Source organism: Oncorhynchus kisutch, linkage group LG18 (assembly GCF_002021735.2).
Source record: "Oncorhynchus kisutch isolate 150728-3 linkage group LG18, Okis_V2, whole genome shotgun sequence".
NCBI classification, from domain to species: Eukaryota; Metazoa; Chordata; class Actinopteri; order Salmoniformes; family Salmonidae; genus Oncorhynchus; species Oncorhynchus kisutch.
The window spans coordinates 23,557,114-23,570,901 of NC_034191.2; the positions used below are offsets into that span (position 1 = coordinate 23,557,114).

The 13,788-nt window shown below is 43.1% G+C and overlaps 1 protein-coding gene across 4 annotated transcripts in view; it reads left to right on the forward strand.

Moving 5' to 3' along the window:
- Positions 1-12,129, forward strand: part of LOC109909208 (CMP-N-acetylneuraminate-beta-galactosamide-alpha-2,3-sialyltransferase 4-like) — a 59,421-nt gene extending 47,292 nt beyond the window's left edge. For all 4 annotated transcript variants that reach the window (XM_031796166.1, XM_020508251.2, XM_020508252.2 and 1 more), the window contains 6 exons: positions 2,350-2,413; positions 2,907-3,002; positions 5,140-5,329; positions 5,689-5,826; positions 11,407-11,559; positions 11,685-12,129. In XM_031796166.1, coding sequence (XP_031652026.1) covers positions 2,350-2,413; positions 2,907-3,002; positions 5,140-5,329; positions 5,689-5,826; positions 11,407-11,559; positions 11,685-11,774 — 731 coding nt within the window. In that variant the 3' untranslated portion in view covers positions 11,775-12,129. The remainder of the gene's footprint in view (positions 1-2,349; positions 2,414-2,906; positions 3,003-5,139; positions 5,330-5,688; positions 5,827-11,406; positions 11,560-11,684) is intronic.
- Positions 12,130-13,788: the final 1,659 nt, after the last annotated feature.

Here is a 13,788-nt window from a genome sequence, read left to right on the forward strand (position 1 = left end):
TGCTTTGGTCTTATTATTGCTCACACTTTCTATTTGGTGCAAAATTGAAAAACAATGTAATTATGAATCAAAATGAGTGTTTTGCAATTATTAGTAATGTAAATTCTGCATTTCTTCAGTTTGATCTGTGAGTAAGAATGAATAAACTCAAACTCCACTAACAAACAAATGTATGCACTGTCATTCGAAAACGTAGCACCCAAGTCTTTGCAATCACAAAAAATCTCTCCTTACATCATCCCTCAGCACTTTGATGTGCGAGTCCAGGTATTTATATGCTGACCTCATGCCTCAACAAGCTTCTGATTGGTCCGAGTCAATACTCCTGGTAACCATTGATTGACAGATGTGTGAAGCAAATGTGTGTGACCACAGAACAGTTTTTTGAGGTCAAGGGATGGTGTGAGAGAAACATCTGCATGAGCTTCGCCATCTACATAAAGAGATGAGCTCAGCCATCCGCATAAAGAGATGAGCTCAGCCATCCGCATAAAGAGATGATCTCAGCCATCCGCATAAAGAGATGAGCTCAGCCATCTGCATAAAGAGATGAGCTCAGCCATCCGCATAAAGAGACGAGCTCAGCCATCCGCATAAAGAGACGAGCTCAGCCATCCGCATAAAGCGACGAGCTCAGCCATCCGCATAAAGAGACGAGCTCAGCCATCCGCATAAAGAGACGAGCTCAGCCATCCGCATAAAGAGACGAGCTCAGCCATCCGCATAAAGCGACGAGCTCAGCCATCCGCATAAAGAGACGAGCTCAGCCATCCGCATAAAGAGACGAGCTCAGCCATCCGCATAAAGAGACGAGCTCAGCCATCCGCATAAAGAGACGAGCTCAGCCATCCGCATAAAGAGACGAGCTCAGCCATCTGCATAAAGAGACGAGCTCAGCCATCCGCATAAAGAGACGAGCTCAGCCATCCGCATAAAGAGACGAGCACAGCCATCCGCATAAAGAGACGAGCTCAGCCATCCGCATAAAGAGACGAGCTCAGCCACCCGCATAAAGAGACGAGCTCAGCCACCCGCATAAAGAGACGAGCTCAGCCATTCGCATAAAGAGATGCGCGTGTAATTATTCAACTGGCAATATTTTCAAGCTGGGATCAATTTTACAGCATGACGTCACAATGAAGAACGATCAGAACGATTGGGAACTATGTCACGCTTGGAAGATTTTTACATGACCCTCCCTCTGCAGTTAAATGTTTCTGGGGAAAAGTTACAAAATACATTTTGAAGTGCAGAAATGTAACTTTTCAATGCTTACCATTTATTTTGTTACTTAACAATGATAGCCCCTTGAATCTCTCAATCAGAGAAGATTTCTGCTGGCAGGAAGCAATGCTGCAAAAAATTTTTTGTCTCTATGATGGCAACCACCTCACTCTCTCCCATTTACCCAGTGGATACAGTTACTATTGGAAGTTATTGCATTAGGATTATCGACAGCGAGAATGAATGGTGCTAGTGAAGGAACAATTGAGGCCTGGAAAAATATACTTGACTCTGTAATGAACAATCGCCGTTAGGCAGGGTGGGAAGCGTAGTTTCTAGGTGGGGAGGGAGGATGCGGGCGGGTGGATAGGGCCTTAGGGGGGAATGGGTCAGGGTTATATTTGTATGCATTTGATTGTTTTTGTACATGTAACGCTCCTCTGAAAAAGAAAAATTACATCTAAATACATATACATTTCATTCTCAGCCAAGCTCTGCACGCTGTCAGTTCACCAAGAGTTGACTTGAGTCCCTTCCTGTTTTGTTTGGTCTAGTTACTTTTTGAATGAGCAGCCGTTTGCATATACTGCTGTAAAAGTCACCACTGTTCCCCTGCTATAAAGTAACACGTACTCTTTGGGGTTTTAGGCTGGGTATCTGTATAGCACTTTGTGACAGCTGATAACATAATGACTCAAATCATAAGATACATTTTATTGAGCAGCATTATGGAGTCAATGTCCACTTGCCAGAAAACGCGTGCGACATTTATTGAGTTTATGACGAGTTAGCTGGAAACAGTATTGAGTCATTGGTCCTCTCAATATGAACTTCTCTATGTGAAGACAAACTGTCCTCAGAATCTGGGCTCCTGAGTGGCACAGCGGTCTAAGACACTGCATCTCAGTGCAAGAGGTGTCACTACAGTCCCTGGTTCAAATCCAGGCTGTATCACATCCGGCCGTGATTTGGAGTCCAATAGGGCGGCGCATAATTGGCCCAGGTTTGGCTGGGGTAGGCTGTCATTGTAAATAAGAATGTGTTCTTAACTGACTTGCCTAGTTAAATAAATGTCTTTTTCAGTCTGAGTGATCACACCTTTATTAATCCCTCTCTCCTTTCCAGAATTACTGCTGCTGAGAGTGTTAGCCATTATTGCCAATTACAAAATGCCGGCCAGCATTGATCGGTAAGTGTGATGAGTGTTTCTTAGCCATATTAGCAAGGTTTTTAACCTCTGGTGTGCCGTTTTAACCACTTTATTTCTTACAATAATTGTTAAGATCACAAAGAACCACCGATGGGTGATTTGCGTCTGAGAGCAATTTACAGAAGGGTCTTTTTTTTCCATAACTCTCCACAATGTATTGTAGTGTAAATGCTGTGCTAACATAATGACTCATCCCTGTGGTGTGTGTATAATGGGTGGACAAGGAAGCTGCCTTACTTAATTTCAAGAAAGAATGCCAATTGTCAAACCAAGCAGTGTGACCAGTCACTATTACAATGGCAGTGTTGGAAAATGTCCAGTGGTTCTACTGTAGTGTGCAGTTACAGTCACCCCTCTGAAAGTGGTCTTGAACTCTAAAATGATAATACAGGCAACACTAAAGTAAATGGATTGTAATAATAGGAAGCAGTGAATTATACTGAACTTAATTTATTTTGATGTATTTCCTCAGTCTAGACTGCAGAACATGTGCAGTCATAGGAAATGGGTTTGCCATTAAAAACAGCTCCTTGGGGGGCGTCATCAACGAGTATGATGTGGTGATCCGGTAAGTATTAAGCCTAATGGTTCCATCCTGTTTTCTACCACAAAAATCTTCATTAAGTCCATCCTCCCTCCTCTTCTGTTGAACTATTCCCAGGACTCCTCATTTCTGTTTTATCCAATGATGTTCCTGCACAATTAATGGTGTTCCTAATCAATATCAGTACATAGAGGGCATTATATTGCAGACAGTACAGTCAAGAGCCATATCATTTGCAGACCTGCCAACATGCACGCATTTTACGTACCAGCTACACAATTCTCTGTCCATGTACGCAGGTACGAGATCCGAGTTAAAAGTACGCAGAAATGAATAGGGCCTGATTATTATTATTTTTACATTTTATTTAAAAAATGAATCCACAGAGTAAATCTAACATCCCGATTATCGAGCTGCAACACACAAACATGTACAGAGTTTGTGTCAACAGACATGGAGATTAATACATCATTATTCGACGTAGCTACCCTGTGTCTGCGCCTCCTGTTTGTTGTGATGCTGAGTTTGCCGACTGTCAGCTGTACGTGAACACATGGACAAATCCCTTTTCGACTCCGTGTGTTGTGGAAAGGTCAACACTAATTGTTTCAAGCTAACGTTAGCGAACATAGGATGAACATTCAGTGGGCTCTAAAGTGCCAGCAGTTCACTCGCATTTGCTAGTGAAAGAAATTAAATGCAAATACGAAAAATAACTGGTCGCATTTGTGCTGGTGTGATATACATTTAATTCTGCGTCCCAACAGTTCTATTTTCCACGTAACATTACGAGGATCACGCAATCTGATAGACTAACTGTAATTATGATCCACGTCACAAAGTATTACAAAAGTATAATCAAAAGAAATATAAACATCTTGGCATTACGAGGAATAATGAATGAGTGTCCGGTATTAGCTATAGAGGCATTGCTTCTAAAATGCCTTTGCACTAGATTTGCGAGTTGAATCTCCAATTTTTCGTGCCCGTCTAGTACTCTAAAAAGATGGACAGGGTTGTCAGGCCTGCATTTGATATCGAAATATGGCTCAGGGTACAGTCTATATCCACAATAGCATTTAACCAGTCCCCCAATGGCCTTTTCCATAGCAATTCCCGCAATCCAGTAAAAAACAAAAAGATTTTCTATGATGCGTTGTCCTCTAAAGAGGGGTATTCTAATTCGTTTTGCCCATGGAAGCATAATGCTGTACTATAATGGCCAGCTCAGACTGGTGACCTTGCTTTAATGCCCTTCTCTATGCAATCAGTCAACTGTTGGGTTAACTCAGGCGCTTAAAAGGGGGATTTGGTCGACCATGCAGAAAAACACCCCAGCGCCCTCTTCAAATCAGATTTATAGCCTTGGAAGGAACACATACATTTTTTGTTTTTTTTTATAAGCCTCTTACCAACAGCCCAGGCAATTTTGCCTGGTCATATCCAGGCACAATGCACTCTGGTCTGTTCTGCTTTGTTCTGTTCTGCTCAGCTCTTACTTCTCCGATTCTCTGAATCTAATCTCATAGGCTGAGGAAATAGAGTTCATTGACATTTGGTGCTCTGTTCTCCTACCAAGCCTGATGTTTCCGACGCTTGCATTAGGCTGGAAAAATCGTAAAATGGCAGACACAATTAGAGCAATCTTGCATTAAAGTGTACAATCCTAAACACTATCAACTAGACAGGGGTTTTCACCTGTTTTGATACATGGTGGTGAAATAGTGGAGTGCATTCTGTTACATAAGAGGCAGGGTAGAACAGCTTTCAACTTATCATGCGAACACTCAGAATATGAAGGTTACTTGAACTGTAGTCAATTTCACCAGCGATGGCATTCCTGGCACGCAAGGATACTGGAACTGTGACTGGTGGCAAGCGTAGAATGAACTCCTCCATGTTATTTTTGTCCAGTGTAGCACTGTTACTTGTTTGCTTTTTTATTCAAATGCAATAAACACAATCCAACAAACTTACATAGGTGCAGGGTACAAGTAACATCATGGGAAAATAAGATAAATAGAAAGTCTCACTAAGAAAACCCTTTGTGGTTGGAGTGTTGCTATTTACACTTCAGGAATGGTGTGCTGATGTTTTTACTCTGTTTTATTTTTATAGAAGTGAATGGCTAAGGTTTATCTTTCTCTGTGTCCCTGTGCAGGCTGAATGATGCCCCTGTCAGAGGTTATGAGGATGACGTGGGGAACAAGACCACTATGCGTCTCTTCTACCCTGAGTCGGCCTCCTACAACCCCAGCATGCACAACGGCCCCGACACCCTTATGGTCCTAGTGCCTTTCAAACAGCAGGACCTCCGCTGGCTCAAAGAGATCCTGTACGACGAGAAGAGGGTACTGGATGTGTGCGCACACACACCTCCATTTTAGCTGCTTCCCTGGTACTTGCAATCCATCCACGCAGTGACAAAATGTACATTATCAATGGCAGCCTTGCCAAACCTACTTGAAAATCCAACTGTAGTCTCAGCAGTCCAAACACCTCCACTCTCTGGTTTACCTCAGGCTGCTATGGTCGCTATTAGCATGATTAGGGACAGGGTCATTACTCCTTCATTTAGGAGTAGGTCGCCCTGAGAAACTGAGAAGAATGAGACTTAAACAGGACCTCAATTGTGTAGACACGGGCTCTGTGTGTGTTCACTCACTAATCAACACACATTTTCCTCCGTGTGTGTGTGTGTGTGTGTCAGGTGAGGAAAGGTTTCTGGAAGCCCCCTCCACAGATCTGGCTGGGCAGGACCAGTCGCATCCGGGTGCTGGACCCTCACTTCCTGCATGGGACGGCCAGCAGTCTGCTACAAATCCCTCTTCAACCAAAGAGCAAACAGGTAAGGGATCAGCTCTGTTTACTCCTAGCCACGTTGGGAACCAGGTAATGGGCAGAAAATAAATCAATGTGAAGTGGCCAGTGTTCTGTGCTGTCTGTATACATTTCTACCAGCTGCAGTTTGGAAAGGAGGTCAGTCCCAAACGCTCTACTGATTACCTAGAAATGGATGAGCAAGAACAAAACGATACTGCAGGGAATTCCACAAAATAACAGTAGAACATATGCAGAATGGAACAACAGAACTAATGGAATGAAGAAAAATGATTGCGGAATAGAATATTGTGATGGATGACATTTGAATAGTAAGCCATTGAGCTGTTTTCTGTTCACAAATTGGGAGTACAATTCTCTGTTTGGCTGAGGAATTCTGGGTTTTGAAATACATGATACATTGATTTGAGCTATAACTAATGTGGAATTGTGTTTTCATTGGCCAAGAGGTCCATCTACTAAGAGGGCTTGTTCAGTGCATGGTGGAGATGTCTTTGAGATGGAACAAAGCCAGGTTAAGTTTGGTTTAATTTGTTCCCCCAGTGAGCCCCTGTGTCAGAGACTGAGGCTGTGCACTCTTTGGACTGCTGAAATGCAAACACAACTGGCTGGTGTCTGTGCCGAGGGAACAGTGGGAAAGAAGGGGTCCTGCAGGCGATCAGCGGGGCAGCCCGAGCATAGCACTCCTCCATCTGCGTGGCCCTACAGGCAAGATGAGCTCAACCTTGGCTGGCTGTCTCCTGGCTGGCTGGGTGTCTGGCTGGAGGGCGTAGGCTGTTTACTCTGTGCGAGAACAGGAACAGCAACCATGCCGGGCACTCGATCCTGGCCCCTTTGCCCTCATTCCCCTCTCCCCTGTCACTTTCCTGGGTCACGGGCCCGACCGCAGCCCCACATCCCCAATGCCAAATTCTCACCCCCTCCCTGTGGCTGCCATGTTGGCAGTCATCCACATGCTCTGTGAGAAGGCAGCAGCAGCAGGCAGTCCCCCTCGTTACAATACAGAGGCTGACTGAGCTGAGGAGAGCTAGAGGGCTAACTAATGCCCCTGTCGGTCAGACAGCCCCCACCGCCACCCCCTTCCAAAACAAAGGTCCGACTCCCACCAATCTGGTCTGCTTGGCGAACAGCAGTGACAATATTCACCTCACCAAGGCTCCATGGGCCAATGTCCAAACTATGCGAGGCACTACCGAAGTTGGAGCGCTCGGTGACCGACCACATGAGACTAATGCACACAGAATGTCAGATTTAGCAGAGCCAGGCTCAGGAAGAAAAGGCACTTATGCTAAGTGCATTAGGAACCAGGATTGGAGGAATGTCCCGTACAGTGTGATGAAGAGAGGAGAAGCACAGGTTTGAGAACTTGGTTTCTCCAGTTTCTCTCTCCTTAGGGCACGAGTATTGGCTGTCCAGGTCAGACAGCATGCTTGTAAAGCCCTGCAGGATTCACTGACTGACTCACTCACTGACTCACTCACTCACTCACTCACATTTACCTTGGAAAGGCTCCTGCACTCAGTATTGGCCATTTTGAAGGTTTTATGTATTGTTGTTTTATTGGTATTTTATTTGGCTGATTTATACTGCAGACCCACAGCACCTCAGTAGGGTTGTATTGGAAGGAATTGAGAAAGCAGTAGGCAGGAATAATGTGCCTGAACAAGAAGCTTCCTTGGAAATGGTGGGTAGATAAGTAAACCAAGGTTAATGATTACATGGAACAGATAAGGGAGAGTCGGGTAAGTTGAGCCAAAGGGATAAGTTAAGTCACCCCATCATTTCAGTCTGTGAAGGAAGAAACCACATGGAAAAAGTGGTAAACAACTTAGGGCCAAAAAACTGATTTTCACCAAGTCAAATGGATTTATTGTGTTAGAGGTTTCACGATGCTTGTATCTAAACCAAAGTAGATACTTTAAAGATTGTTCTTAAAGGCATTATCTCTGGAATCAAATCAAATGCTATTTGTCAAATGCGCCGAATACAACATACCTTATAGTGAAATGCTTACTTACAAGCCCTTAACAACAATGCAGTTTGAAGAAAAATGCCTAAAAAAAGTATACATAAAATAACAAATAATTTAGAGAGCAGCAGTAAAATAACAATAGCGAGGCTATATACAGGGGGTACCGGTACAGAGTCAATATGCGGTGGCACAGGATAGTTGAGGTAATTGAGGTAATATGTACATGTAAGTAGAGTTATTAAAGTGACTATGCATAGATGATAACAGAGAGTAGCAGCTGCGTAAAAGAGGGGGGACAATGCAAATAGTAATTTGATTAGATGTTCAGGAGTCTTATAGCTTGGGGGTAGAAGCTGTTTAGAAGTCTCTTGAGCCTAGACTTGGCGCTCTGGTACGGCTTGCCTTGTGGTAGCAAAGAGAACAGTCTATGACTAGGGTGGCTAGAGTCTTTGGCAATTTTTAGGACCTTCCTCTGACACCGCCTGGTATAGAGATCCTGGATGGCAGGAAGCTTGGCCCCAGTGATGTACTGGGCCGTACGCACTACCCATTGTAGTGCCTTGTGGTCAGAGGCCGAGCAGTTGCCATACCAAGCAGTGATGCAACCAGTCAGGATGCTCTCGATGGTGCAGCTGTAGAACCGTTTGAGGATCTGAGGACCCATGCCAAATCTTTTCTGTCTCCTAAGGGGGAATAGGTTTTGTCGTGCCCTCTTCATGACTGTCTTGGTGTGTTTGGACCATGTTAGTTTGCTGGTGATGTGGACGCCAAAGGAACAAAGCTCTCAACCTGCTCCCCTGCAGCCCTGTCGATGAGAAGGGGGCGTGCTCGGTCCTCCTTTTCCTGTATTCCACACTCATCTCCTTTGTCTGGTTCACGTTGAGGGAGAGGTTGTTGTCTTTGCACCACACGGTCAGGTCTCTGACCTCCTTCGCTTAGTGATTAGCTTTGAGGACACTATGGTGTTGAGCTGTAGTCAATGAATAGCATTCTCACATAGGTGTTGCTTTGGTTGAGGTGTGAAAGGGCAGTGTGGAGTGCAATAAAGATAGTACCATCTGTGGATCTGTTGGTGCAGTATGCAAATTGGAGTGGGTCTAGGGTTTCTGGGATAATGGTGTTGTGAGCCATGAGCAGCCTTTCAAAGCACTTCATGGCTCCAGGTGTGCTACAGGTCGGTAGTCATGAGGTAACAACAGGGCCTGGGCCTATGTGTTTTTCTTTTTAAATAGAAACTGTTTGTTAGGTCTTAAGCCTGTGTTAAAAGATGCTTATAATGATTAAAAGACTAAAAGCGTTTTGGAAATAAAGGTAGACATGGTTTTAGAAAGGTAATTATTTAATTCGGTACAGACATTTGTAGGTGGATTAACCCCATACCCGTTATAAATTGTGCCAAGAGATAACTTTTCTTTTCTTTTCAAAACAAATCAAATCAAATCAAATTTTATTTGTCACATACACATGGTTAGCAGATGTTATTGCGAGTGTAGCGAAATGCTTGTGCTTCTAGTTCCGACAATGCAGTAATAACCAACGAGTAATCTAGCTAACAATTCCAAAACTACTACCTTATACACATAAGTGTAAAGGGATAAAGAATATGTACATAAAGATATATGAATGAGTGATGGTACAGAGCGGCATAGGCAAGATGCAGTAGATGGTATCGAGTACAGTATATACATATGAGATTAGTATGTAAACAAAGTGGCATAGTTTAAAGTGGCTAGTGATACATGTATTACATAAAGATGCAGTAGATGATATAGAGTACAGTATATACGTATACATATGAGATAAATAATGTAGGGTAGGTAAACATTATATTAAGTAGCATTGTTTAAAGTGGCTAGTGATATATTTTACATCAATCCCATCAATTCCCATTATTAAAGTGGCTGGAGTTGAGTCAGTGTGTTGGTAATCAAGCCTACCACTGTTGTGTCGTCTGCAAACTTGATGATTGAGTTGGAGGCGTGCGTGGCCACGCAGTCGTGGGTGAACAGGGAGTACAGGAGAGGGCTCAGAACGCACCCTTGTGGGGCCCCAGTGTTGAGGATCAGCGGGGTGGAGATGTTGTTACCTACCCTCACCACCTGGGGGCGGCCCGTCAGGAAGTCCAGTACCCAGTTGCACAAGGCGGGGTCGAGACCCAGGGTCTCGAGCTTGATGACGAGTTTGGAGGGTACTATGGTGTTAAATGCTGAACTGTAGTCGATGAACAGCCTTCTCACATAGGTATTCCTCTTGTCCAGATGGGTTAGGGCAGTGTGGTTGAGATTGCATCGCCTGTGGACCTATTTGGGCGGGTTGGAGTGGGTCTGTAATGTTTACATGAATTATGATTATTTCCAGGGATACACAACATTCTGAAATATATGTAGATATCTTTGTTAGAAAGTATACTATATTTCCCTTGATGGGAGTGATGCTGAATGTAAAAAAAGGCTCAATTTAACCTACTCTTTGGAAAAGGGGATTTTAATCCCCCTCACAGCTCTCATGTAGAAACAATTTCCCTCTGCTGCCTCTGTGAACATTGGTAATCATTATTTACACACAGCAGTTTTATTTAACCTTTATTTAACTAGGCAAGTCAGTTAAGAACAAATTCTTATTTACAATGACAGCCTACCAGAAGGCAAAGGCCTCCTGTGGGGACGGAGGCTGGGATTAAAAATACAAAATAAAAATATAGGACAAAACACACATCACGACAAGAGAGACACCACAACACTACATAAAGAGAGACCTAAGACAACAACATAGCAAGGCAGCAACAGATGAAAACACAGTATGGTAGCAACACTTGACAACAACATGGTTGCAACACAACATAGCAGAAGAACAACATGGTAGCAGCACGAACATGGTACAAACATTATTGGGCACAGACAACAGCACAAAGGGCAAGAGGGTAGAGACAACAATACATCACGCAAAGCAGCCACAACTGTCAGCAAGAGTTTCCATGACTGAGTCTTTGCATGGAGAGATGGCGATAAAACGTCCAGTTTGAGTGTTTTTTTGCAGCTCGTTCCAGTCGCTAGCTGCAGCGAACTGAAAAGAGGAGCTACCTAGGGATGTGTGTCCATGAACGGAATCAAACCAGGGACACCCCTCACATTGTACTGGAGACAAAAAGTCAAAAATCCTAGTACCATCTCGCTTTGTCTAAGTACACATTAAGAAAAGGGTACACTGCTCTGTAATTTACTTGTCATGCCAACTAATGTACTAGAAATGCAGGACTATGGGAGTTTTTACTGGTCTCGGATGCCCCCTACTGTGTCAAACATAATACTACATGTATATTACTTAAGCAAAAAGGCACGAGGGTGTGTGGTATATGGCTAATATACCATGGCTAAGGACTGTTCTTAGGCATGACAGCATTGCGAAGTTGGCCATATACCACAAACTCCCAAGGTGCCTTATTGCTATTATAAACTGGTTACCTACTTAATTAGAGGAGTAAAATTAAATGTTTTGTCATACACGTGGTATATGGTCTGATATACCACGGCTGTCAGCCAATCAGCATTCAGGGCTGGAACCACACAGTTTATAATATACTGTAGGTCTCATTGGTTTTGGTTCTCACTCCTACAGAAACCAGTACACCCCACTACAGGGATCCTTGCCGTGTTCGTGGCACTCAACTACTGTGATGTGGTGCACATAGCTGGATTTGGATATCCAGCATCCAAAAACCAGAAGCATCCTATACACTACTATGGATATGACACTATGAAATCCATGAAGGTGAATGTGCATGGGATTTTACTCAACTCCTGTGACAGATCAACACTCAGTGTTATATGCCATGCTAGTAGATTTTTCAGTGCACTGTGATGTTATGTTTAGGCTCTGCTTTCGTTCTGTTCCAGGATTCCTACCATGACCTTACCCACGAAGCAGAAGCCTTAAAAAAACTAGAGGATTCGGGGGCTATCCTGTACTTACACCCTCACTCCTGACACACGCACGGGCACGGTCCAGAAACACCCCCTGTCCCTGACCTAGGAACTTCATCAATATCTGCAAGGAATTTTCACTGCACTGCTAATACATATAAATATTTCTTCAGATCTACACATGCCTAGATGGTAGAGGCTAGTGGGTGTTTTATGGACTAGGCCACTCACAGATGGCAGTTGTGGACTCTGCTGACAATATTGTCCATATAGTCCAAACATTAAAAATAACAAAATCATTTTTGATTTAATGATTTTAATTAACTTAAAAATATATATTGTCTTTGAAATGGTACCACTGGATATTTTATTGTATGTAATACATTTTTATTCAAATTAAATCTAAATGAAAATATCACTCTGTTCAGTTTACTATTTCTTAGCGAAGACTGTGCCATGGTCAAACATTTTCCCAAATGTTTTCATTTATTGATGTTGTTTTTTTAGTTGGGAATAGTTTAGTCTGTTATGAGACATACACTGAGTGTATAACACATTATGGACACCTGCTCTTTCCATGACAGACTGACCAGGTGAATCCAAGTTATGATCCCTTATTGATTTCACTTGTTATATATTTTTTATTTAACCTTTATTTATTTAACCATTCTTGATACACACGTAAAGCAATAATTGTTAAATCCACTTCAGTGTAGATGAAGGGGAGGAGACAGGGTAAAGAAGGATGTTTAAGCCTTGAGATAATTGAGTCATGGATTGTGTACGTGTACCATTCAGAAGATGAATCAGCAAGACAAAAGATTTACGTGCCTTTGAACAGGGTATGGTAGTAGGTGCCAGGCGCAAGGGTTTGTGTCAAGAACTGCAACGCTGCTGGGATTTTCATAGTTTCCTGTGTGTATCAAGAATGGTCCATCACCCAAAGGACATCCAGCCAACTTGTGGACATCCAGCATTGGAGTCCCTGTGGACCACTTTCGACACCTTGTAGAGTCCATGCCCTGATGAATTAAGGCTGTTCTGAGGGCAAAAGGGGTTGCTACTCACTATAGGATGGTGTTCTAAATGTTTTGCACACTCGGCATATGTGGCTTAGCTTATTGTTATTTGGTTTATGGGAAAAGCGATAATTGACCTGTCTTACCTAAATGAAGTATATTTGCAGCTGAGGTGCTGTGTCAGCTTTTGGCCACTAGATAGCGTAAAGGCACTCCATAAAGGTGGTCAAGGATACAGTAGGTAGCTTCTCATTTCACGGCCCCCAATAAACAGCCACTTCAGAGATAGAAGCTGAACCAAACAGCAAGCAATGCAGGTGTAGAAGCACGGTGGCTAGGAAAAACTCCCTAGGAAGGCCAGAACCTAGGAAGAAACCTAGAGAGGAACCAGGCTATGAGGGGTGGCCAGTCCTCTTCTGGCTATGCCAGGGGGAGATTATAACAGAACATGGCCAAGATGTTCAAATGTTCATAGATGACCAGCAGGGTCAAATAATAATCACAGTGGTTGTAGAAGGCGCAACAGGTCAACACCACAAGCGTAAATGTCAGTTGGCTTTTCAGAGCTGATCATTCAGATCAAACAGCAGGTCTGGGACAGGTAGTACGTCCAGTGAACAGGTCAAATCAAATTTTATTTGTCACATACACATGGTTAGCAGATGTTAATGCGAGTGTAGCGAAATACTTGTGCTTCTAGTTCCGACAATGCATTAATAATCCACGAGTAATCTAACCTAACAATTTCACAACAACTACCTTGTACACACAAGGGATGAAGAATATGTACATAAAGATATATGAATGAGTGATGGTACAGAACGGCATAGGCAAGATGCAGTAGATGGTATCGAGCACAGTATATACATATGAGATGAGTAATGTAGGGTATGTAAACATAGACAAGTGGCATTGTTTAAAGTGGCTAGTGATACATGTATTACATAAAGATGTCAAGATGCAGTAGATGGTATAGAGAACAGTATATACATATGAGATGAGTAATGTAGGGTGTGTAAACATTATATTAAGTGGCATTGTTTAAAGTGCCAAGTGAT